At 42.0% G+C, this 25,072-nt stretch overlaps 1 protein-coding gene across 1 annotated transcript in view; it reads left to right on the top strand.

Moving 5' to 3' along the window:
* Positions 1–25,072, top strand: part of TBCK (TBC1 domain containing kinase) — a 307,224-nt gene that overhangs the window by 60,338 nt on the left and 221,814 nt on the right. The window contains exons 4-7 of the mRNA XM_056566040.1: positions 16,147–16,261; positions 17,598–17,671; positions 19,328–19,469; positions 20,829–20,889. Coding sequence (XP_056422015.1) covers positions 16,147–16,261; positions 17,598–17,671; positions 19,328–19,469; positions 20,829–20,889 — 392 coding nt within the window. The remainder of the gene's footprint in view (positions 1–16,146; positions 16,262–17,597; positions 17,672–19,327; positions 19,470–20,828; positions 20,890–25,072) is intronic.

Genomic DNA, 25,072 nt, shown 5'->3' on the forward strand with positions numbered 1-25,072 from the left:
GATTGTTGCAGATTTCTCTGTATTAGTATACAGTCCTCAACAATAAAAGAGAAATGTTTGACATGTTTAACGTATTAGTATGTGCTTTTCTATAACTGGCGCTGGAAATGAAATAAATGTTAATCTAAGCAAATATGGTGCACATGTGTTTAGAATTGACTGTATAGATTATCCAGAATACATTAGTGATAGATCGCTCTTGGAGGCCACCTGTGAAAAATATGGTCCGGGAAATGAGGCAGGCTTGTGATTGGCTCCCTACCAGCATGACCTGGATATTTTACATTTTATTTCAGGGCTTTCAAGTAACATTTTTTTGGGCTTCGTGGTCCACAGGCCACCATCAGTCCTCAGAATAGGAAATCCTGATTCTGGTTATTGAAGCATGAAGCTTGGAGCAAATAATGTCTTTACATAAAAGGAATTCAGTATTTTAGCATTATTTTATATAGTTACCCCAGCTTTAAAGCACCGTGAAGTATGATGATGATTATGTATTATATGCTTTATTTATAGCGCACATAGCACATTGTCTTTTTACTGTGAGAGACAATAAAAACAGGCTCTCTAAGTCTGTGGTCTAGTATGAAATCTGCTCTTATAGTTCTGTGAGAATATCATGATGAACTCGTTTCTGCTATAACTTAGTAGAACAAAAACTTATGTTATGTGTATCTGGTGTAAAGAACTTACTTCCCAGAATGTAAGACACCATAGCGAACACGGAGACATCTTTATAGATTTTAAGTAACATACTCAAGCATGGTTTAAAGGGGTATTCCAGTGAAAACCAATTTATTTTCATATCAACAGGCTCCAGAAGTTAAAAATCTTAATCCTTCCAGTAGTTATCAGCTGCTGAAGTTGAGTTGTTCTTTTCTGTCTGACAACAGTACTCTCTGCTGACACCCCTGTCTGTCTCAGGAACTGTCCAGAGTAGGAGCAAATCCCCATAGCAAACCTCTGCTGCTCTGGACAGTTACTGAGACAGACAAAGGTGTAAGCAAAGTGCACTGTTGTCAGACAGAAAAGAACAACTTAACTTCAGCAGCTGATAAGTACTGGAAGGATTAAGATTTTTAACAAAAGTAATGTACAAATCAGTTTAACTTTCTGGAGCCAGTTGATTGCCAAAAATAGTTTTTCACTGGATTACCCCTTTAACTGAAGACTGTCGTGTATAACACAGAGCAAAATGGCCCCATAATTCTTAAATTAAAGAAGATGACCAGGACTCTTCTTAGAGCTGGGTGTCCTAAGTAAGTAATCAGACGGAGGGGGTGGTAATTTAGGAAAGAAGGGCTTTGCTAAGAAAGATGACAAAGTACCCAATGGTCACTCTGGCTAAACAATCGCTGCAGCACTCCACCACTTTGGCTTCATGGCAGGGTGGTCAGAAAGAAGACTCTTCACGTGATACACATAAAAGCCTATCTGGACTTTGCAAAAAAAGCACCTAAAGGACTCTCAGTCTATGAGAAACAAATTTTCTGGTCTAATGAAACCAAGATTGAACTTTTTGGCCTCATGCCTGTGTCATGTCTAAAGGAAGTCAGGCACTTCTCATCATCTGCCCAATACCATCCATACAGGGAAGCATGGTGGTGGCAGCATCATGGGGGTATTTTTATAGCCTCTGGGACAGTGAGACAAGTCAGGGTTCAGAGGAGGTTGAATGGAGCAAAGTACAGAGATGTTCATAATAAAAACCTGATAGAGTTCTCTGGAACTCAAACTGGGTTGAAGATTTACATTCCAACTAAACAGTGACCCTAAACACATGGCCAAGACAACACAGGAATGGCTTAGGGACAGCTCTATGAATGTCCTTGAGTCGCCTAGCCAGATAACTGACTTGAACCCAAAGACGTGAAAATGGCTTCCACCAACAGTCTCCATCCAACCTGACAGAGTGTGAAAGGATATACAGAAAAGAATGGCAGAAAATCCCCCAAATCCAGATCCAGATCCAGAACCTTTATGGCATCATACCCAAGAAGACTGGAGGCTGTAATCTCTACCAAAGGTGCCTCAACAAAGTATTGAGTCAAGGGTCTGAATACTTTTCTTAATGCAATATTTTAGTATATTCCTTTTCAATAATTTAGCAAAGATTTCTAACATTCATTTTTTTTTCTCTTTGCTTTTATTTTATTTGGTTTATTTATTTTTGGCTTTATTTTAGCGTAAGGCCTCGACAGTGAATGCATTGTGAACAATTACTTTTGGTAACCTTACTTTTTTTTTTTTTTTTTTTTTTAAATCAGCTGGTGCCAAAAAAAATTAAGTAGATTTGTAAATTACTTCTATTTAAAAATCTTAATTCTTCCAGTACTTATCAGCTGCTGTATGCTCCATAGGAAGTTCTTTTCTTTTTGAATTTCTTTTGTCTGGTCACAGCGCTCTCTGCTGACACATCTGTCCATGTTAGGAACTGCCCAGAGCAGGAGCAAATTCCCGTAGCAAACCTCCTGCTCCGGACTGTTCCTGACATGGACAGAGGTGTCAGCAGACATTTGGCACCAGTTGATTTAAAAAATTTTTTCCAGCGGGGTACCCCTTTAAATATCCTACAGGTGGTGCTGCGTCTTACTGTAAGATTAACACCTTGGACTAAAAAGGAATGTCTAAATCAGGGTTTTCCCAACAGTGCGCCTCCAGCTGTTGAAAAACAACTACTCCCAGCATGTCCGTACAGCCGATGGCTTTCCGGACATCCTGGGAATTGTAGTTTTGCAACAGCTGGAGGCACATTGTTTGGAAAACACTGGTCTAAACGCTTACTCTACACCAGTGGTTCTTAACCTTGTTGGAGGTACTGAACCCCACCAGTTTCATATGCGCATTCACTGAACTCCTCTTAAATGGAAAAAATAAAATATGATTTTTTCAAATTCAAAACATAGGAGGCAAATATTTAAGTGTATATTCATACATAGGTGCACAAAATGAACAAAACCATTCAGACAAAGAACAAAACCATGAAAACATGATATTCACACAAAAACATAATGAATATTTACTGCAAATCAGTGTGACTTCTGCTGTTGTCTTTTAGAGACTTGGCAAGTGCCACTCATGTCATTTTCACAACAATGGCAGTGTTCCCCCCACATTAGGCAGGCAGTGTACCCCCACATTAGGCAGGCAGTGTTCCCCCTTATTAGGCAGGCAGTGTACCCCCACATTAGGCAGTTAGTGTTCCCCCTTATTAGGCAGGCAGTGTTCCCCCACATTAGGCAGGCAGTGTTCCCCCACATTAGGCAGGCAGTGTTCCCCCACATTAGGCAGGCAGTGTTCCCCCACATTAGGCAGGCAGTGTACCCCCACATTAGGCAGGCAGTGTACCCCCCACATTAGGCAGGCAGTGTACCCCCCACATTACGCAGGCAGTGTTCCCCCACATTAGGCAGGCAGTGTACCCCCCACATTAGGCAGGCAGTGTACCCCCCACATTAGGCAGGCAGTGTACCCCCCACATTAGGCAGGCAGTGTACCCCCCACATTAGGCAGGCAGTGTTCCCCCACATTAGGCAGGCAGTGTTCCCCCACATTAGGCAGGCAGTGTTCCCCCACATTAGGCAGGCAGTGTTCCCCCACATTAGGCAGGCAGTGTTCCCCCACATTAGGCAGGCAGTGTACCCCCACATTAGGCAGGCTGTGTACCCCCACATTATGTAGGCCAGTGGTCTTCAACCTGCAGACCTCCAGATGTTGCAAAACTACAACTCCCAGCATGCCTGGACAGCCAATGGCAGTCCGGGCATGCTGGGAGTTGTAGTTTTGCAACATCTGGAGGTCCGCAGGTTGAAGACCAGTGATGTAGGCAGTGTTCCCCCACAGACATACAGCCTCCAGCCATATACAGTGTATGGCTGGAGGCTTTATGTCTGTGTACTGCCCACTTCAGTGCTCCGACCACCGCTCCAGCTATATCAGTAGGTCTCGGGACCGGTGGTCGGAGCACCGAAGATGACGTGCTGCTGGTCACTTACCAAGCTGGCCAGCGTGCGTCTTCCTCCTTCTCTATCCTCTGGTCTTCGGTGGCTTCGTTTCCATGGGCGCACGCACCGTCTCGGCGTGCGCTGTGTCCCGGCGGCCCTCTGTTTTTAAACTCAACGCGGGGCCGCAGGGAGTTAATAGTGTTGGGGCAAACACCGGCTCTGCTCGGGGCCTCGGGCCAGCTCGGTTTGCCTGTCCTTTTGCGACCTCCCCCGCCGAACCCCCAGGACTGACTCACCAAACCCCTGGGGTTTGATCGAAGCCAGGTTCAGAACCACTGCTCTACACTGTCCATAAGCTCTTACTATGCTGACCGATGTGAGATCAGTGGCCTTTAGAACAGGGTTTGGTCTTTCTACAAATCGTAATTATTTGGTTCTTTTATTTTCAGCAAATCCCAGTCTGTTTTGTATTTAGTCATTGACACATTCTGTACTTGAAAATTTATTTTGTGTACTTTTGGAAAACGGAAGAAAGGGATTTAGTTATTGAACAACCAGTAATTTCCCCCTCAGAACAGTCACTTTCGGGAACTGTCCGGTTGGAAGGTTCAATAAAATGATCCTGTAAAATCTATTTTGTTCTGCCGGCAGTGTTTTCTTACTGCTGACATAGACAATGGATGTAATCGCATGGTCAAGTGATTATTTTTTTTTTTGTATGTAAAATAATAAATAAAAATCACATAAAAAAGCATCACTAAACCAGTCCACCATGCAACTGGACTGTATAGTTAAGCTGAATTTAGGTTTATATTAGGTGAAGCGCTTTAAGCCTGTGAAACCCGGAACTAAGTACCGTAGATATGTGAAATACTATACAGAAAATAGCAAAGGTAGAATTATCTATTTGTCTTTTATATTGTGAAGTAGGAAATTGTAGATTGTAAAGTGCACATTTCTACTATGCCCCTTTAATGTGTTCCTATTACCAGAGTGCTCCCTCTCCCTATAATAGAGCTATATTAGACTTATAATTGTAAGGTTTTATTTATGTATTTATTCTACGCTAAAACCATTTATAAATTGTTCCTAGCTTCCAACTATTCTAGGAAATCGGTAAAGGGGTATTCCTTCCAGTACTTATCAGCTGCTGAAGTTGAGTTGTTCTTTTCTGTCTGACAACAGTGCTCTCTGCTGACACCTCTGTCTGTCTCAGGAACTGTCCAGAGCAGGAGAAGTTTGCTATGGGGATTTGCTCCTACTCTGGACAGTTCCTGAGAAAGACAGAGGTGTCAGGAGAAAGCACTGTTGTCAGACAGAAAAGAACAACTCAACTTCAGCAGCTGATAAATACTGGAAGGATTAAGATTTTTTTTAACAGAAGTCATTTTCAAATCTGTTTAACTTTCTGGAGCCTGTTGATAGGAAAATAAATTGCTTTCCACTGGAATACCCCTTTAATCTATGCTTGAGTAAGTTACTTCAAATCTATAAAGATGTCTCAGTGTTTGCACACCGCTGACTATGGTGTCTTGCATTCGGGGAAGTATGTTCTTTACACAAGATACACATAACATAAAACAGAGGTGTCAGCAGTTCTTCTATTTAAAAATCTTAAGCCTTCCAGTACTTATCAGTTGCTGTATGCTCCAGAGGAAGTTGTGTAGTTCTTTCCAGTCTGGTTACAGTGCACTCTGCTGACACCTCTGACCCTGTCAGGAACTCTCTGGAGCAGGAGAGGTTTCCTATATTGAAGTCAGTTACAAATCTGTTTGATTTGAAAAAGTGTTTTTTTTTTTTTTTTTTTAAACCTCCGGAGTACCCCTTTAATAGAAGTAATCTTTGATTAGCAGACACAGTTGGTGTAAGATGGTTATCAAGAAAATATGGATATCTGACAGCATTGCAACAAGGGAACAGAGAAGGCAACACAACTTCCTGTCTCTTTAATGAATAGCGCTTCTTCTGAATCTGAGTGACGTCTATGTAATTCACCTGGCAGAACGCTGCGCAGTGCCTCAACTTCTGTCAGTGAAGAGAAAACCAGAACAGGTAGTGTTTTTATAGTTATTTCTGTTCAGTATATGGCTCTTACAACATCTAGCAGGAAACATTAATTTTACAAATATTGTCTACAATGTAGTGCCAACACAAGTTATTTGAGACATAACAGAGAACGTTCCAGAGGTTAAACATCAACATAATTTATGGAATGTTCGGTCTCCTATTTGGAGTTAGTAAAGTGGTTCTGATGTCAGGAAAATAGGTGCTTTGCTGCCACCTAGAGGCTATGTACATAAATAGCTGCCAATGCTGCTACATGGAAACAGTGAAATGCTTACTTGGAGCTCAATATATTGTTTTGAACCACGAGTGTGGCTTGTAGTTGAAATCAGTCAGGAGCAGTACAAAAAGTCCCTGTACGTCCCTCATCGTGGGCTGTGTTCCAACATCGGGGAACACAAAAACGACTGTAATTTCTGTTATAGCAATATCTATAACATATTCGTTTTTTTTCTCCTCACATTTTCAAAGGTGCCTTGTGCTGCTTTGAAAATATGAGAGTTTATTTTTGCGTCATTTTTAGGTTTTTCCGCACCACTTTTGTGTAGTATTTCCAGTCAGACACAGGGCATTCTACCGCTATCACTGTCTCTGTCAGGACCTGTCCAACTATGGAGGAGTTTCAGGAATTCACAGAAGTGGAATGGTTAGCTCCTATTAAAACGTAACTTTTAATGGAATAAGAGATAAGATAAATTCTCCTCAAAATGATAATAGAGAAAATATAAACAGATATAGGTGCAAAGGAAACAGAGAGCTCTGATGAATGGATAAGAGCTCAAATACCCTCACCCATCAACAACGTGTATCCTACAAAACACAGCCTGTGTAATAAACAACAACGGCGTATCAAATCCAACGCGTTTCCCCCCACTCCAAAGCTGATGATGTGGAGAAATATGGGGTTCCTCAGGGGATATAGGATGTTGGAGAAAATAATATAAACAGATACAGCTAATAAATAGTGGCTGCCAGCTAACAAAATTAGATGTACGGTCCAATGGGACCATTCACTCAGACCCAATGGTAAGTCCTTTGCATGGATTAGTAGCAGAGTAGCCTGTAGATGATGGCTGGATTCCTCCTGGGATGTGTGTGTGTATATGTATATGTGTATATAAATATATATATATATATATATATAATGTGTGTGTGTGTATATATAATAAAGGGAACTCTTAAACAACACAATGTAACTCCAAGTCAATCGCATTTCTGTGAAATCACACTGTCCACTCAGGAAGCAACACTGATTGACAATCAATTTCACATGCTGTTGTGCAAATGGAACAGACAACAGGTGGAAATTATAGGCAATTAGCAAGACACCACCAATAAAGTAGTGGTTCTGCAGGTGGTGACCACAGAAAACAATGCTAGACCTCATGTGGCTGGAGTGTGTCAGCAGTTCCTGCAAGAGGAAGGCATTGATGCTATGGACTGAACTGAATCAGATTGAGCACATCTGGGACATCATGTCTCACTCTATCCACCAATGCCACATTGCATCACAGACTGTCCAGGAGTTGGCGGATGCTTTAGTCCAGGTCTGGAAGGACATCCCTCAGGAGACCATCTGCCACCTCACCAGGAGCATGCCCAAGCATTGTAGGGAGATCATACGGGCACATGGAGGCCACACACTGAGCCTCATTTTGACTTGTTTTAAGGAAATTACATTAAAGTTGCATCAGCCTGTAGTGTGGTTTTCCACTTTGATTTTGAGTGTGACTCCATATCCAGACCTCCATGGGTTGATAAATTTGATTTCCATTGATAAGTTTTGTGTGATTTTGTTGTCTGCACATTCAACTATGTAAAGACGGAAGTATGATTTATTCATTCATTCAGATCTAGGATGTGTTATCTTAGTGTTCCCTTTATTTTTTTTGAGCAGTGTGTGTATGTGTCTGCGCCCACGCGCGCATGTGTGTATGTGTGTATATATATATATATATATATATATATATATATATATATATATATGAAATGTGTGTGTGTATATATAAAAAGTGTTCCCTGTTTATAGTTTTCTAATCTGTTTAGTAGGGATATCTATAAATGTTCCTCATTGACAGTGATGACCAAGCTTCTGGACGCCCCATGCAAACACACTAGCTGTAGCCTGATCTGTAGTGAATAGAGTTTCTTTGGGAAAATGATGCTACAAGCAACTCTATTTTTGTGATTTTATTAATGAACCATCTAGAATGCCACCTGCTACTGTCAAATCCTTACTACAGCAACTCCATTCTAGCCACTTAACTAATGTATGGAGTGCCTGAGCAGTATTCTCTGTTTGGGGCCTGAACAGTATTCTACATGAAGGGACGTCAGCAGTAGTCTTTAAATAGGGGGTTGGGGGGATCAGTAGTCTGTATGGACAGCAAGTAACCATGAAAAGCAGTTCATATGGTGGGGGGTGATCGTCAGTACATGTCAGAGTAGGCAATGAGTGAAAGTCTACACAAGACAGGATGGGGGTCATGACCCCCATTCTGTGTTGCTGTACATGTGGGGAATGGACTGCAGAAGTGAGGGGCCAAAGTTCTGCAGTCTTCTGAAAAAGTCATCCTATCTGTCTTGGACAGATAGCGAAGAATAGAATCAGAATTTTACAAAATGTCACCTCTTAGTCACTGGATGTTATTTTTATGTATACAGTCATGGCCGTAAATGTTGGCACCCCTCAAATTTTTCTAGAAAAGGAAGTATTTCTCACAGAAAAGGATTACAGTAACACATGTTTTGCTATACACATGTTTATTCCCTTTGTGTGTATTGTACCTAAACCAAAAAATGGGAGGAAAAAAAACAAATTGGACATAATGTCACACCAAACTCCAATAATGGGCTGGACAAAATTATTTGGAAAAATAAGATTGTTTCAAGCAAGTGATTCTCCTTTAAACTCACCTGAGGCAAGTAACAGGTGTCGGCAATATAAAAAAAAAAATGTGTACGTAATAACCTGCAAGGATATGGAGCAACTAGTCTAGATTTGAGTAGGCAAGTAGGCCTGAAGGGCTGCTCTAAAGCTACCCACTTTTTGTACGACGTTCCCAACCACCAAAATCTAGTTTTATCAAGTATGCAGGCCTTGTAGTAGTCCTCCAAGTGGGGCCTACCCAGACCCCCATTGCCCTTTTCATGATTCAACACCACTCTAGGGACTCTCGGGTGTCTCGACTGCCACAAAAAGCCATCCAGCAGCCTATCTGCTGACAAAAAGAACGATTTGGGTACAGTGATCGGGAGCGTGCAGAAAAGATATAAGAGTTTGGGCATTAACAACATTTTGAATGCTGCCATGCGGCCCATCCATGACATAATATGCCTCTCATATTCCTTGATGGATGTTGAAATGGAAGAGAGAACAGGATGGAAATTAGCTGAGAAGAGGAGAGAAGAAGGATTGGTCAGGTGGATGCCAAGGTAGGAGATCGATCGATGCTGCCAGTCTAAAGGGAATTGTCGTTTAAGGTTGTCTGTGTGTTCTACCGGTATTCCTACTGGTAATATCTGCGATTTGCTAACATTTAGTTTATAGTAAGAGATGTCACCGAAAGTTCTAATGACCTCAAAGAGAGCAGTCAAGGAGTTTGATGGGTCTGTCAGTGTCAATATGACATCATCAGCAAATAATGCGAGTTTGTAGTCAACATTTCCCACAGTAATTCCTCTAATGTTTTGGTTTAATCTAATGGCCTGAGCCAGAGGATCGATTGCTACGAGAAATATTAAGGGCGACAGTGGGCATCCCTGCCGCGTTCCGTTCAACAGAGTGAACCGGCGTGATAGAGCTCCATTTGAAAATATTCGAATATAACGCCTGAATAGCTGTAAGAATGTTGCCCTCAAATCCAAAAGCTCGCAAGGCCGAAAAAACAAAACACCAACTCACTCTGTCGAACGCTTTTTCAGCATCCAATGTTAGGAACACGGCAGGGGTTTTAGAATTCTCACAATGTTGTAGCAGCGTTAAAACTCTGAGTCGGGGGCCTGTCAGCCAATCCTAAAGCCAACCTGATCTCTACTTAATAAACCCGGTAGTAAGGGTTTCAGACGCGTCGCTATTATTTTGGCGTAAATTTTGGCTTCACCGTTCAAGAGTGATATCGGTCGATAGTTACCAGTCTCGTCATGGGATTTACCAGGTTTGAGTATCGTCGTTATTAGGGCATCTAGCATGTCAGGGGGTAAAGAACCGTTACCCATAGCTGAGTTAAAAACAGGGAGAAGGAACGGGAGGAGGGTGGTCAAGAATCGTTTGTAATACTCGTTTGGCAGCCCGTCAGGGGGCTTTTTTGGAAGGTATAGACTTGACAGCATCAACCACCTCCTGAGAAGAGATAGGAGCATTAAGAGAAGATAAGGAGGAAGAATACAGTTTAGGAAGGTTGAGAGTTGCTAAGAAGGAATCTATTTTTGTCTGATCTGGCTGGGGACAGGAAGGGTCATCCTTAAGGTTATAAAGTTGTTCATAGTAGTCTGCATTGGCAATGTCTCTGGGCGAATGGCATACTACGTTAGATTTGGGGTGTTTAAGGGAAGAAATACACTGTTTATAATGAGCAGGTTTATGTTTTTTGGCTAGAAACGAGCCTGTTTTGTTGTCTTGCGTATAAAATTTCATTTTGGATTTTTGTTGAGTGTGCTCAAAGTCTGACAGCAGCAATCTCCGGAGACTGAGACGCTCCAGGGTCAGCTGGGAATTGGTGTCTTGGTTTCAAGAGGAGTTCGAGCGCAGCTATCTTATTGAGGGATTCCGTGATAAGGTGAAGTCTCTTTTTCTTAAGGGAGACGCCCAGTTGAATAAAAGTGCCACGAATGACCGCTTTGTGCGCCAGCCAGACAGACAATTGGGATACATCAGGAGTGTTGTTAACTGAGAAATATTCTGAGTGCTCCCTCCAAGTGCGCAGAATGGTCTGAATGTGCTATAAGGTGTGTGTTTGCCCTCCACACAAAGTCGTTACGAGTAGTCAAAGCACTATCAACGTCAATACTCACTGGGGCGTGGTCAGACCAAGTTCTATTACCTATGTCCGATCTAGAAACCTTCTCGATCAAAGCCCTATCAACTAAAATATTGTCAATTCTAGAGAACGTGTGAAATCTCGGTGAGAAATATGAGTAATCACGTTCCGTAGCGTGTTGCAAACGCCAAATGTCCTACAGACCGTTGGCATTTAGAAAGTCATGTAAGTAAAATGATCTCCTGGTTGTAGGAGCGGATTGATCCAGTGAAGCCGACACCACAGAATTGTAATCAATGCACCCCTGCGGACAGCCATAACCTTCTTCATGATCGAGTTTAAGAATCGGAGTTGGTGTTTGTGGGGGGCGTACACATTAACTATATTATACTCCACATTGTCAAGCATACACACCAGTATGATGTATCTACTCTGAGTGTCCACAATTTGTGAAAGGATGTTGACCGCTAGAGTGTCTCTAAAAGCTAGCAGTACTCCCCTTTTTTTCTTAACAAAGGTAGAGGTAATGATAGTAGGGTATTTACTATGGCGCAGGGAAGGCGGATTTTTAGATGACACGTGCGTCTCCTGCAGGCATAGGATGTCCGCAGGATCACACCACAGGAAACCTCACGCCACAGGAAATTTCTTTTGTAAGTCCATTCACTATTAAGTCCATTCACGTTCAGGGATAACAATTTGAATCCTATAGTGCCAGTCAAAGGCTGGAAGCCAAAGTCCCCTTCACAGAAAAAAAACACAATAGAAAAGGAGGGTTATGTAAGAGGTTAGGTAGACGGGTAGGAGGGAAGATAGTGGGGACAGGAGTCACACTGCAGGGAGATGTACGTGCTAGGCAAAAATCAGAAGTGGCTCAAACAAAATGCGTCCTATTTTGAACACTATCAAAGTCTAAGAAGAGCTAAAATAATAAAAGGAAAAAGGAAATTCAATAATAACAATAGCACAAAAATCGTCTGACTCAAATAGGTCAAACAGCCTGTAAGTTGTCGTAGTACACTATTCACGTAACCAGGTCTTGGGGTCGTGTAATATAACTAAAAAGTCAATCAACAGATGAATAGTCATTTATGCAACAACACTTCTACTTATCAGCAGCTGGAGGGGATCCTCAGGTAAAGTATTTTCAGGTCGCGTCTGCAGGACTCCCAGCCGGGCGTCCCGGGGGTGAGGAGTCAGTAGGTTCCGGGGACCGGGCCCCCCAGCCAGATAGTGTTGCGAATCCATCGTCGATAGTGGTGAAGACATGCAGCTTATTGTGCCTCATAACCAGCAGCTTTTTAGGAAATCCCCATCTGTAGGGGACACCCAGTCTCCTCAGCTCCAATGTCAGCGGGTGCAGATTCCTCCTCGCTTGCAGGGTTGCAGCAGACAAGTCCACGAACATTTGTATTCCAGCATAGGGATCAGGGAGGGTTCTGTGTTTTCTGGAGTATTGCAGAAGCAAGTCCTTAGTTCTGAAGAAAGTGAAGCAAGCTAAAACATCTCGTGGGGCCTCCTCAGGGATGGACTTGGGTCTAGCCACCCGGTGGGCTCTATCAATGCTGTATTCAAACAGTTCCAGATCAGGTAAGAAGCACTTTGTCAGCTCTTTCACAAACTTGGCAAGTTGCGAATTGGGGATGGACTCGGGAATGCCACAGAATTTATTTATCCTGCTACGGTCCTCTGCATCTACAGATTTATCATATATAGCACCCACTTTATCGTCGTGAGCAGTGTGTGCATCCACTAGGCTGTTATGCGCCGCTGCAAAGGACACCATCTTATTCTCCACATGTCCTACTTTTTTTTTCCAGTACTAGAACTGTGGACTTGACAGGTGTGATAAGGGCAGAAAAGTCCTTTGTGATAGAGGACCGCAGAAGCAACAGCATATCTTTAAGTGCAGTCTCTGAAACTGTCTTGTCCGAGGCCTGATAATTAGCAAACAAGTCCTGCTCTCCCTGTTGCTGCATCGGGGTCTCTCGCCCCTCCTCTCCCCAGCCATCTGTCGCTGTATCCTCAAGCCTCGGTTTTTACTTGACCGGGCTTACACGGGGTGAGGAGGAGACCAAACCGGAGGAGTCATCATCTGTAAACGGTAAGTCTCCAGGCTCCCCCGGGGAAAGAGGGAGGGTGTCATCACCTGTCTGGGAGTCCTCCACACGCGGACGCTCCTCAGTCCTCTGGGCGATCCAATGTCTAGGAAATTCGCACACCGCTGCTGCCCGAGTATCTGAGTCTTTGTGGGTTATTCCGGTCGGGTGCTGTCTCCCAGCACGTTGTGGCTGTGGTATCTGGGATTTAATGGTGCGGCGCTCCTCATCTCGCTGTGAGCGTGGGCCAGTGCCATCTTGGCCCGCGCGGGTGCCTTGCTTCCCCAGGCCAAAAAAGTCCTTAAATGCTGGGCGGTCTCCCAAATTGCCATTCCTTTTCCTGCTGGAGGTCGCCATGGGTGCTGGGGTGACTTTGGAGTCGGGGAATCCATCGCTAGCAGGAGTTATTAGTTGCGAAGTAGGTGCTGTTAGCGGAGCAGCTCTAACATGCGGCCATACTCAGCAGCGGCCAAACCACGCCCCCCCAATTTGCTTTTTTTCCCTCCCTTTTTTTGTTTAGTTCCAATACACACACAGGGAATAGACATTTGTATAGCAAAACATGTGTTACTGCAATCCTTTTCTGTGAGAAATACTTCATTTTCTTGAAAGATTTCAGGGGTGCCAACATTTATGGCCATGACTGCATGTTGTCTGTGTCTGATCGGTTCAGAAGTGGACTAAATATCTGTAATACGGACAGATTTTAAAGTCTGTAGTATTTTACATGTTAAGTGTTGCAGTATAATTTGTACGCTATGATATAATCATATTCTGGCCATAGCTATTTCTTCGTTGGTGCCTTAGTGCATAACATTTGATACAGACAGCAATTCATGTTAGACTCTTGACCTACCAAATTGCCAGAAGTTATGAAGACTTTTCAGCTCTCGGCTCATTTCCAATAGTCCACCAGTTTGCCAATAAACTGTTTATAGCAGTAATATACCCTATTGTTATTCCCCTGCTTAAAATGTAGGATTTTATAATGGGACACTGCTGTCAGCTTCCCATAGAGAAGTGTAGGTGTGTTGAGCGACATCTAAAAGGCTAGGTGTATTTCAGCTGTTTTTTTGTACAGCCTAGTACCTCCTAGTATTTAAACCTACTTAGAACCACCACATCTTATCTAAATAATCTATATCATCATGCTGCATCAACACTACTTGCCCTGACCTGTATCTATATCATCATGCTACATGAACTCTGCCTACCCTGATCCATATCCGTATTATCATGTCTCATGGACTCTGTCTGTGCTTTTCCATATCTTTATTATCATGCCACATGAACTCTGCCTGCCCTGATCCATATTGGCATCATCATGCCAAATAAGCTCAACCTGCCCTTACCTGTAACCACATCATCATTCCAAATGAACTCTACTTGCCCTGACCCATAAAGTATTGGGAAACACATTTCACTCTATTAAAGTGTACCTGTCATTTGCAACAACTTTTTTTTTTATATAATGTAGATAATACCATTATATGTATATTTGTAATATACATTGGTTAGAAATGTGTATATTTTGGGTGAAAAGCTGCTGTCCCTGCAGCTATATAGACTAAACACAGGAAGTGTGGGTGGAAAAGCAGGGCTCTGTGCGCTGAGGACAGGCGGGGCTCTGTGCGCTGAGGACAGGCGGGGCTCTGTGCGCTGAGGACAGGCGGGGCTCTGTGCGCTGAGGACAGGCGGGGCTCTGTGCGCTGAGGACAGGCGGGGCTCTGTGCGCTGAGGACAGGCGGGGCTCTGTGCGCTGAGGACAGGCGGGGCTCTGTGCGCTGAGGACAGGCGGGGCTCTGTGCGCTGAGGACAGGCGGGGCTCTGTGCGCTGAGGACAGGCGGGGCTCTGTGCGCTGAGGACAGGCGGGGCTCTGTGCGCTGAGGACAGGCGGGGCTCTGTGCGCTGAGGACAGGCGGGGCTCTGTGCGCTGAGGACAGGCGGGGCTCTGTGCGCTGAGGACAGGCGGGGCTCTGTGCGCTGAGGACCGGCGGGGCTCTGTGCGCTGAGGACCGGCGGGGCTCTGTGCGCTGAGGACAGGCGGGGCTCTGTGCGCTGAGGACAGGCGGGGCTCTGTGCGCTGAGGCTCTGTGACATGCCCCTGGCTCACACAGCAGGCTGATTGACAAGTTGGGAGTCTGCAAAGAGCCCTGCTTGTCCTGCCCTCACTTCCTGTATTTTGTCTTTGTACAGAGACACACAGGCAATAGCTCTAGGGACAGCATTTTTTCATCCAAGAATATACACATTTTCTGCTATTTATTCTAAATGTGGTAGTGGATTTCTACTTCTTCACAATCCTAGTAATTTATAATTTTTCATTATAATGATTTTGGCATCTTTTCCCCCTGTGACTGCTCACTTAATGAATTAATAAAAACCTCTTCTTTTGTCAATTGAGTGCACTTTGGCGCATGTTGTTAGTGCCAGAAAGTTCCCGACATCCAAAAGTTATGTTCACAATATGAGGGAAATTTGAGATGTAAGTTAAATAAAACAAGCCATGAATTAATGATAAATGAGGGCCATTGGGTCCACACAACAGTGCATAGGTATAACTGTGGCTGATTTTATGTCATTGCTGGAGATGCCCTGTGCTCTTCATATGAATATCATATGAATGTCATGATGGGTTAACCTTCTTTTTTTTTTTTTTCTATGATTTTCATATACTTATTACCTGCTGCTTATTGAGATGACACTATTATCCATAAATTTACTGTTTAGCAAAATGCAATCTATTTTATCCTGTAAGCAGCCCTTTCAGACTGGGCAGAGACTATAGTTCTAGTGGGCTGCCTGATGGTAAGGCCAGAGAAGTTCCTGTCTTAATGATCACTACTTTATACTTATCTGATGCATCTCCAGTGCCCAGAGCCTTCAGATACATCTGTACACATTTGTGTGAATGATGGCAGCAGCTCTTCTACAAGATGAACTGTTCTTACTTTTAGCCTTACTGCTCTTTTCCTAGTGCATTGAAGATTCAATTCATAAACATTTTAGTTACTGTTTTTTCAAAGCAAACCCCGCTCTCCCTTTCTTTCATCACTCAGCCCTTTGAAGATCTTGCACATTGCTTTTGAAGCCCTTCAGGGATTGGAATATTTGAACTGTCATCGCATTGTCCACCGGGCACTGTCTCCGCACAATATCCTGCTGGATGGAGAGGTAAGAATGATGTGATCTACAGGGGCTTGGAAGTTTCTTTTTGTTGTATATCCATTTTGCCTGACACAATGCTTTACTGTGAATATTTGATTATTAAATTCCATGCGGGAGTTAATCATCCAGTACTATATATGTGTGTTTCATCTATAAACTGTAAACCTTACCCTACTAAGAAGAATTAGATAATTTTCATTATAATCAGAGCATCTAAAAGTTTTCTTGTTCTATACAATTCTCAAAGGGATCCTGTTATCACTTTTATACTCCTGTATCTGGAGTCATTGGGGCAGTCCTGGGCTGGTTCTCCCCGCCCCATCAGCCTTGATTGATAGATCTCTCTCTGCTTGGGTGTATGACCGGCGGGGCACGGATAAGTTGCTGGGGACCACCCGATGACTTGTGGTTCAGGCAACATAAAAGAGATGACAGGTTCCTTTTAAGCATTGTATAAATAAAACTGTCTATAACTTTCTGAAAACAAGATTGTTCAGATTTTTTGACGTAAATATCTTGAAATGTCAGTGACTGAAATACAAAGTGGATTGGAAAGATGTAAAACGCCTCATTTATACAGTGATTAAAGTTTGACTCATGACTAAGGCTTTCAAGTAAAGCTGAAACGCGTCACTCTACCCTGTTCCTGTGATGTCTCCCATGGCTTTATAATAAAGAAAAGGTTCCTGAGTTGGGCGCTGGAAATTCTTGTTTCTTTCAGCTATTTTGGGACGAAGTCCATGTCAGGCCCATGCGCCCATTATGGGGTGAGCTGCAACACTCTTTGCTTTTATTAGTGATTAAACTTTATACAAAATCAGAAAACTTTATTACCCTGTTGATGTTATGTTTTCCTGCCATCAGAGATAAACTGACACTTCTCCAATAGACAGCTGCATACTGTGCCATTAGATGGGCATATGGTAACATTCCCTGCCCTTTGACTACCCATCAAAATTAACATACCATGAAGCAGACTTTCTTTTACTCTTGCAATCTGTATAGGAAAGCACAGCAGACAGAACATCCTTTACAGTAAATAAAACAACTATGCTGATATTCCTTTCACATACGCTTGGTGCATTGGGCCTTATGGATACGTTTGGCATATGTACTGTAAGCTTTTCTGGCACATATGCCAAAGGAACTGAAATAACCTATGCTACATTGGTTATCAGGATATGTTGGCAACACTAAGGTAGCTGACTGCGCCTAAATCTTTTTGATGTATGTTCACAGTGATTTCTTTGATTTCTTATACATCTTCCTACCTGTGTTGTTTTCTTTGTCTATCTATATTTTGTATTGTAGATAGATTTTTTTAATATATATTTTTTTTCAGGGCCATATTAAGATGGCTAAATTTGGTCTTTATTACATAACAGATCATGGAGCAGATGTCGATTTTCCAATTGGGTAAGACTTAGTTTGTACTATAATATAATGTAACAGTAGATGGCAGTGTAGTTACAGAGGAGCTTAAATACTTGGGAAAGCTGAGCATTTCCATAGTTTGTCATGTACAGTGTATTGTAACTCCAAGGGTAAGTTCACATGTGTTTTTAAGAATTTTGCAGCAGATAGGCATCGGACATGCATTGCTAAAGGTGAAATATGCATTAAGATTTTAAGGAAGGAAGTAATGGCATGCTTGTGGCATTTCTGTACTAAAATGTTCACAGCATGTGGATAGAATTTTGTTAGGCTCCTTTCACACTAGTGATTTTTCCATTATTGAAGTTCCGTCGCATGTTCCGTCACAATTTTCGGCAAAAACCTGCAGTTACAAAACCCCTGACGGCAGAGACTAAATCGCATTGCAGCCTATGGGATTTTGTAACTGCCCGTTTGTACCCGTATATGCCCGTAATTCATTACGGACGTGATACAGTGACGGGATATCTTGGCGGAAAAATTACTGCATGCATCCCATAGGCTGCAATGCGATTTAGTCTCTGCCGTCAGGGGTTTTGTAACGGCAGGTTTTTGCCGAAAATTGTGACAGAGCATGCAACGGAACTTCAATAACGGAAAAATCACTAGTGTGAAAGGAGCCTAAAATCTCAATCTTTTGTCTTGTTCTATATTCCGCATGTACAACATCCACCATGGATTTCACACTGCATTAAATCCGCTTTATGTTCTGCTATCCATTGACATGGGTCCTCAGAAAATCTGCAGGTACACCACTATATTCTGCAGATCCATTGAGGTCAATAGGTAGCAGAATCTGAGGTGAATGTGGTAAGTGTGAAAGCAACCCCAAAGAATCTTCTGATTATTCTTATAGCATATAGCATTTAAGCTTTTAGCTTATAGCATTTTTTATGACGGTTACACTTAAAAGGGCTTTTCCGGGCTGAAATGATACATGGCCTATCCTCAGGACATCTGACTAAGTGGCTGTCATCCATGCACTCTTCATTATCTAATGTTGGCACTGTATTACCTCAGTGAGCTCCCATTAAAGTAAGAGGGAGCTGAGCTGCAGTAATGCAGGGCCACCACTGTACAATGAGCGACACACGGCATCCATTCCTGTACACTGTGTAGTTTAGTGGGCTGAAAATCTGATCGGCAGGGATACCAGGTAAAGCGCCTGAGGATAGGTCTTCAATCAGTTCAGTCTGGGAAAACCATTTTAATACTATGGGGGAAATTTATCAAAACTTGTCCGGAGGAAAAGTTGCTGAGGTGCCCATAGCAACCAATCAGGTCGCTTCTTTCATTTTTCACAGGCCTCTTTAAAAATGAAAGAAGTGATCTGATTGGTTGCTATGGGAAACCCAGCAACTTTTTCTCTGGACAGGTTTTGATAAATGGGTACATGGACAAAAGGTGGACATTTACTTTGAGAGCTGACCAGAGAAAACACTCAGACTCTGAATCCTATTCATTTCAAAGGACTGTGTATGTTCTGCCATTTTCCTTCAGTGGTTGGCACCTGCTCCTATTCAGCGTCATTGAAGGTATGCAAATGGTCAGACTCTCATCAGTATTTTGTGACCAGTATTATTGAGGTTTCCTAAAATGTCCTATTTGGGACATCATCTTCTACTTTATTCCTTGTAGATATCCATCATATTTGGCACCAGAAGTAATTGCTCCGGGAATTGTAAAACCAAAAGATCCCACTCAGTATGAGAGACCTCTGCCTTCGGGACCCAAGTCAGATGTGTGGTCGTTGGGTATCATTTTGTTTGAACTTTGTATGGTATGTAGTTATTGTTATGCTTTACTACCTTTGCACAATAAAAACACTTTTCTTTTTTCTTTTTTTTGTTAAGCTGCATTTACGGCCCAGAGTATTTTCATCTTTCAGTCAACATAACTGTATGATTTGAAGAAGGACCAATATTGTGTCTGTAGCTGAGGTTTAATCTGAGACTTTAGGGTAGCAGCATCCTCTGCCGTCACATTGCCCTAAGCTTTACCCAGGCTAAACTGTAGGGTCAGAGTACAACTCCAAGTTAAACTAGTATTTTACATATAAAATTGCATAAAAACTGGAACGGCTTTATATATGCATTGCAGTATACATTTCCCAGCTTTTCTTTATGGCTCAATGTCTGTTTAAATTAAGATTGTGGGAAATTTAACTATAACCTAGGGCCAGTATGATATGATACAATTATTTTACAAAGAGGACATCTGTTATTATATGCATCTTTCGATAAAGCCTACCTGCATTTTTAAAAGATTTTTTTTATAAACCTATGGCAGTGTTTCCCAACCAGGATGCTTTCAGCTGTTGCAAAACTACAACTCCCAGCATGCCCGGACAGCCTTTGACGGTACAGGCATGGTGGGGGTTGTAGTTTTGCAACAGCTGGAGGCACCCTGGTTGAGAAACACTGCTCTATGGTTTTGTCTTTAACAGTGGAGAACAGGTATTTTTAGTTCTTTCACTGCTGATATTGAGCCCCTAAGAGCCTCCTCCATGATGGTGCACAGCTATTTTTTATTCTCTCCATCTCAGGTGGTGTCACCAGGGGTGGACTGTTGGACAGTAGTACATATCTCCTAATTTAAGAGGGGTTTTGCAGGTAAATAAAATACTTTCCCATATGTCTGGGGACCAGAATATCTGAAAGTAGTAACAGCAAGGTAGGTAAGTATGCTCTCTTTTTTATTTATTTATTTTTGCACAGGTATATGGAAATGTATTTTATTTGCCCGAAAACTGCTTTAACCCCTGTCATAATACTGCTCTTCCTATTTCCCCAAGAAAACATTTTCTATTTATGTGAATACTAAATGTTTCCTATATTGCTGAAATCACAAATTTTACATGACTATTTGCAATGGTGCAATGCCAATGCTTGAGGTGAGAGAGTTTCTCTGCACACTGGCAAATAGAGGACTATGTGTCAATAGATCATGTATAGGTGATAATTCACTCAAATGCAGATATCCATCATTCATGGGCTATTGCTATGCAACAGAAGAAGCAGTGCTGGTTATTCTGGTGAATTTCAGGCTTGTGTTAATACAGAGAGCCCTGTTTAATATTGGACAAAGAACTTCTTTATATAGCCTTACCATATTCTAACATTGGGTATTCTTTCCACAGGGAAGAAAATTATTTCAGAGTTTGGACATATCCGAGAAACTGAAAGTAATCCTTGAGTTAGGTATGTAGCAATTCCATATTTTATATAAAATTATGTGCTGCTTTATTCTATAAACATTCTCTTTATAAGGATTGGAGCCCCCATCTGTTACAGAGCCCCAGATCCCATGCTTCCCTCTACCATTCCCAGAAGAAAGGCACATGGTTCCTCAAATGAAAATATAGTCTCGTTTAGTGATGTACAAACAATCTCTGCAGCCCAAGTCTACGGGATTTTCCGTACATTTCTTGATCTTGTTACTCTTGGGCTGTGGAGATTGCCCGGGATTTTTAAATATCCTGCCACCAGACCACTGTCATGGTAAAATATGATTTAATTCTCTTGCGGGCAGGTGCAGAGAATAGTTATTGCAGGGGCAGGACAAGGCAGGAGGGGAAGAAAAGATTAATTTCATGCTTAAAGAAGAGTGAGGGGGAGAGAGAATACTGCAATGAAGGGGCAGTTTGAGGGCATGGCAGTGCTGCTGCAGGAAGGCTGAGCAGCCTATGACTGCTGGGGCTTTTAGAGATTAGTAAAACTGAGTGGCTCGCTGTATGTTTGCCACACAGCTTTCCCAGTCTCCTGAAAAGCTCCAAAAGTCTGCAAAACGGCTTTTTTACCAGACAGATATTCACTTCAGGAGACTGGGAAAGCTGTACTCCCCCAGCTTTCTCGGTCTCCTGAAGACAGTATATGTCTGGTGAAGCAGTCATTTTGCAGACATGAAGAGAATATAGTCCAAACTGTACAGGGCACTATGAAATATTAGAAAACACACTGGTGTGCAAATCACCAACTAATCATACCCACAAAACACACCAGATCAAAGAAAATTTTATGAAACCTATTTGATACTTTATTGAAAATATAAAATAAAAGCAATTAAAATTGAGACAGCAACAAAACAGAAAAGAAGAAAAATACTGACTGTTACAAGACTAGGTGTGTGGAAATAGGGGATGTGCAAAAATATGTAGGTTATAGTGACTAGTGCAATCTATACTGCTCCAAAACAGGTGCAACATGCGATAGATGTAAACAATGTACTCACTTTGACATGGAGGCAATAGCCAAAACATAATACATATTGCACATATCCCAAGAAACAAACTGGTGATACCAGAAATAGGGGGAACAAAGTAGAAAAACTATTGATAAGTGAGTGTTCCACCCCATAGCCGGGCAATAGAGGAGTCCTAGGATGAGACAATAGCCAAAATGTCACCGGAATCCGGCTAGGGAAGCACAAAATAGAGTTTAACCCGGATAGAAGGGAGAACAGTTTCCCTGTCCCAATACACATACCCTATGCAAGTCAGACCCCAACGTCGTTTCGCCGTGAAGGCTTCCTCCTGAGGAACATTTTTTTTTAGAACTCCATGCACAAATCCAGGTGATTCCAAAGGGTTAACTTACTTAATTTGTCCAATAAAAGAGATGAACAGTACAGCTGTTTTCTGTTTTATTAGTTAAGTTAGATTGTTTGTCTATAATTCGGACTTAGAAAACAATCAGTGGGGCTGACGTGTTTATTTCCATACAGTAGCTTCACAGATGAGAAGTGTGTTCAGTGTTCCTGATACAAGGATTAATAGCAGTGTTCTGCAAGCTGAAATATTTACTGAACTATTTACTTTGCCAAAGAGCTTGACTACATCCTGTACACTGTAAATTAAACCCATTTACCTAAAAAATATATTTTATAGCAATTGTAACTAATGTTAGTTAACCACAGGACTAAAAGTAGGCTGAGAACTGGTAAGGACCATTCCACTTCTATCCTAAAAAAGAGAATTGAACCCCTTAGTTTTGGTTTTGTGATGGAACTCATGACGTTTACTGTAAATACCGTCTGTGTTTCAAAACACAGATTTCTTTATTTCAGCATGTTGGCACAAGTGCCAGGTGGGTAATGGCTAGGGATAGATATGGGTAAGGATGGTAGGTGTGCACACATGTAATGTATTAGGCTGTTGTGTCTGATAAGTTCATTTTTTTTAATGCCTTATCGGGATATAATGGATGACATTTTGGTAAACACAACAAGAGTTGACACAGCTCACCCTGCAAAGTACCTTACTGACAACTGAACTTATCCTGTATCCTTGATCCCAGGAACTGGAGATATCATCCAAAAAAATATGCTACTGATCCAGCAGACGCAGTTAAAACTTTTTCTTCTTTATTATAAGTCCATGCAATACAGACAAACGCTCAGCTTCCATGCATGGACTTATAATAAAGAAGAAAAAGTTTTAACTCCATCTGTTGGATCAGTTGCACATTTTCTTCAATGATTACATTGGTGTAGGGTTCATAGCCAGAAAGATTGAAGCTACGTGCTGTGGTTAGCTGTCTCTGTCAGCCATATAAACTTTAAGAAATCACTATCCTGGACCCAGAGCTAATTATCAGTGGGGTGCCAGCAGTTGGTACCTTGAAAATCATTCAAGTATTACTTATCCTGTGGGCAAACCCATTTAAAGGGAGTCTGTCAGCAGGTGACAGCCCCATAAAGGCACAAATATAAAAAAAATGTCACACTAGTACAGCAGCCATATAAAATATAGGAAAGGATGCAAGTTACTGGACCACTAGGACCCCAAATTATCTATTGTGAGGCACCAGCATCCATATAGGCATAGCTAGAATAGTGAATATTAAAAATAAAAGGGGTACTCCAGTGGAAAGCAATTTTTTTCCCAATCAACTGGTGCCAGAAAGTTAAACAGATTTGTAAATTACTTCAATAAAAAAATCTGGACAGTTCCTGACATGGACATAGGTTTCGGCAGGGAGCACTGTGGTCAGACAGAAAAGAACTACACAACTTCCTCTAGAGCATACGGCAGCTGAAAAGTACTGGAAGGGTTAAGATTTTTTTTAATAGAAGGAATTTACAAACCGTTTTAACTTTCTGGAGCCAGTTGATATGTAAAAATGTTTTCCACCGGAGTACCCCTTTAAATGTATTAGAGATGTTATTATGAAAATAATTAATTTCGACCCTCTGGGTCCTTGTTAAGTATTCTTGATAAAAACGTGGAAAAGTCATATTTTTGTGGAGGAATTAAATGTGGAAAAGTAATTTTTTGTGGAGGAATTAAAAGGGTTTCCAGTATTTTCATTTTTTTAAGCCTTCCCAGAATGCCTGTATTAAAAAAAAAAAAAAAGACTGGACTTGCTTCCCGTTGCTCCACTGTTGCCTCCAGTATCCTTCTCTGTTCTCCAGTGCAATCCTCTTCCTGGTTTCTTGTGATCACCTCGCCAGACTGCAGCTCAGTTAAACGCCAGCCGCAGCAGTGCCCCGCATTGGCTAGTTATTGATTGAGACACACTGTGACGTATTGAGCCCTTGCCCCATAACTGTTGATCAATCCACTGTGAGTGGTGAAACGTCGAAGGACTATGTGTTAGGTTTTAAACATCACCCAGTTTGTCCTTATATAGTTGCCACGGACTGCAACCATAGCAACTGAAGTGCACAGTTTTGTTTTGCTAGAGTATGACTTTTTTTTGTATACACACCAATGAGACCAGTGGGTTGAGGTTTTTAATTGTTCAGGGCATTCAATAAAGTTATGTTTATTTCCTAGTGGATGGTAAATTTAGGGTTCTAGTCATCGTATAGCGATCAATTGTTTATAGGTATTAAACCCTGGCACCAGGAACAAGACTGGGGCCAGAGTTCCTTACATTACACTGCTGCACAGCCAATCACTTACCACGGCTGAGAGTCAGTAGGACGAGTCAACAGCAGAAACCAGGAAGCAGACTGAAGTGAAGGACAGGAGCATGATACTGGAGGCATCGCCCAGGAAAGAAGTCCAGGTTATGTTTTTTGTTTAATTGCCAGCATTCTGACCTTCATGTTTGATGACTGACACCTCAAGTCTTCTGATTGGACAAAAGTTGAGGAATCGAGAAAGCGGTCAATGCAGAGAGCTCTATGCCCTGGACAAGGAGGGGGAGCTTTATCAAAACCTTGCTTCTTTAATTTTTAGAGACCTCTGAAAAATGAAAGAAGCAATCCGATTGGATGCTATGGGCAACTGAGCAACGGAGAACTTTTCTTTTTCCATCTGTGATGTCTCTATAGGGCTGTAAGCAGTTTCAATTGCTCAAAACTACTGACAAACTCCCATTAATGAATGAACTCAAAACAATGACATATCCTATTCTTTTTCTTTCTGTTGAAATCTGT

Source organism: Hyla sarda, chromosome 1, assembly GCF_029499605.1.
Source record: "Hyla sarda isolate aHylSar1 chromosome 1, aHylSar1.hap1, whole genome shotgun sequence".
In the NCBI taxonomy this organism is placed as follows: domain Eukaryota; kingdom Metazoa; phylum Chordata; class Amphibia; order Anura; family Hylidae; genus Hyla; species Hyla sarda.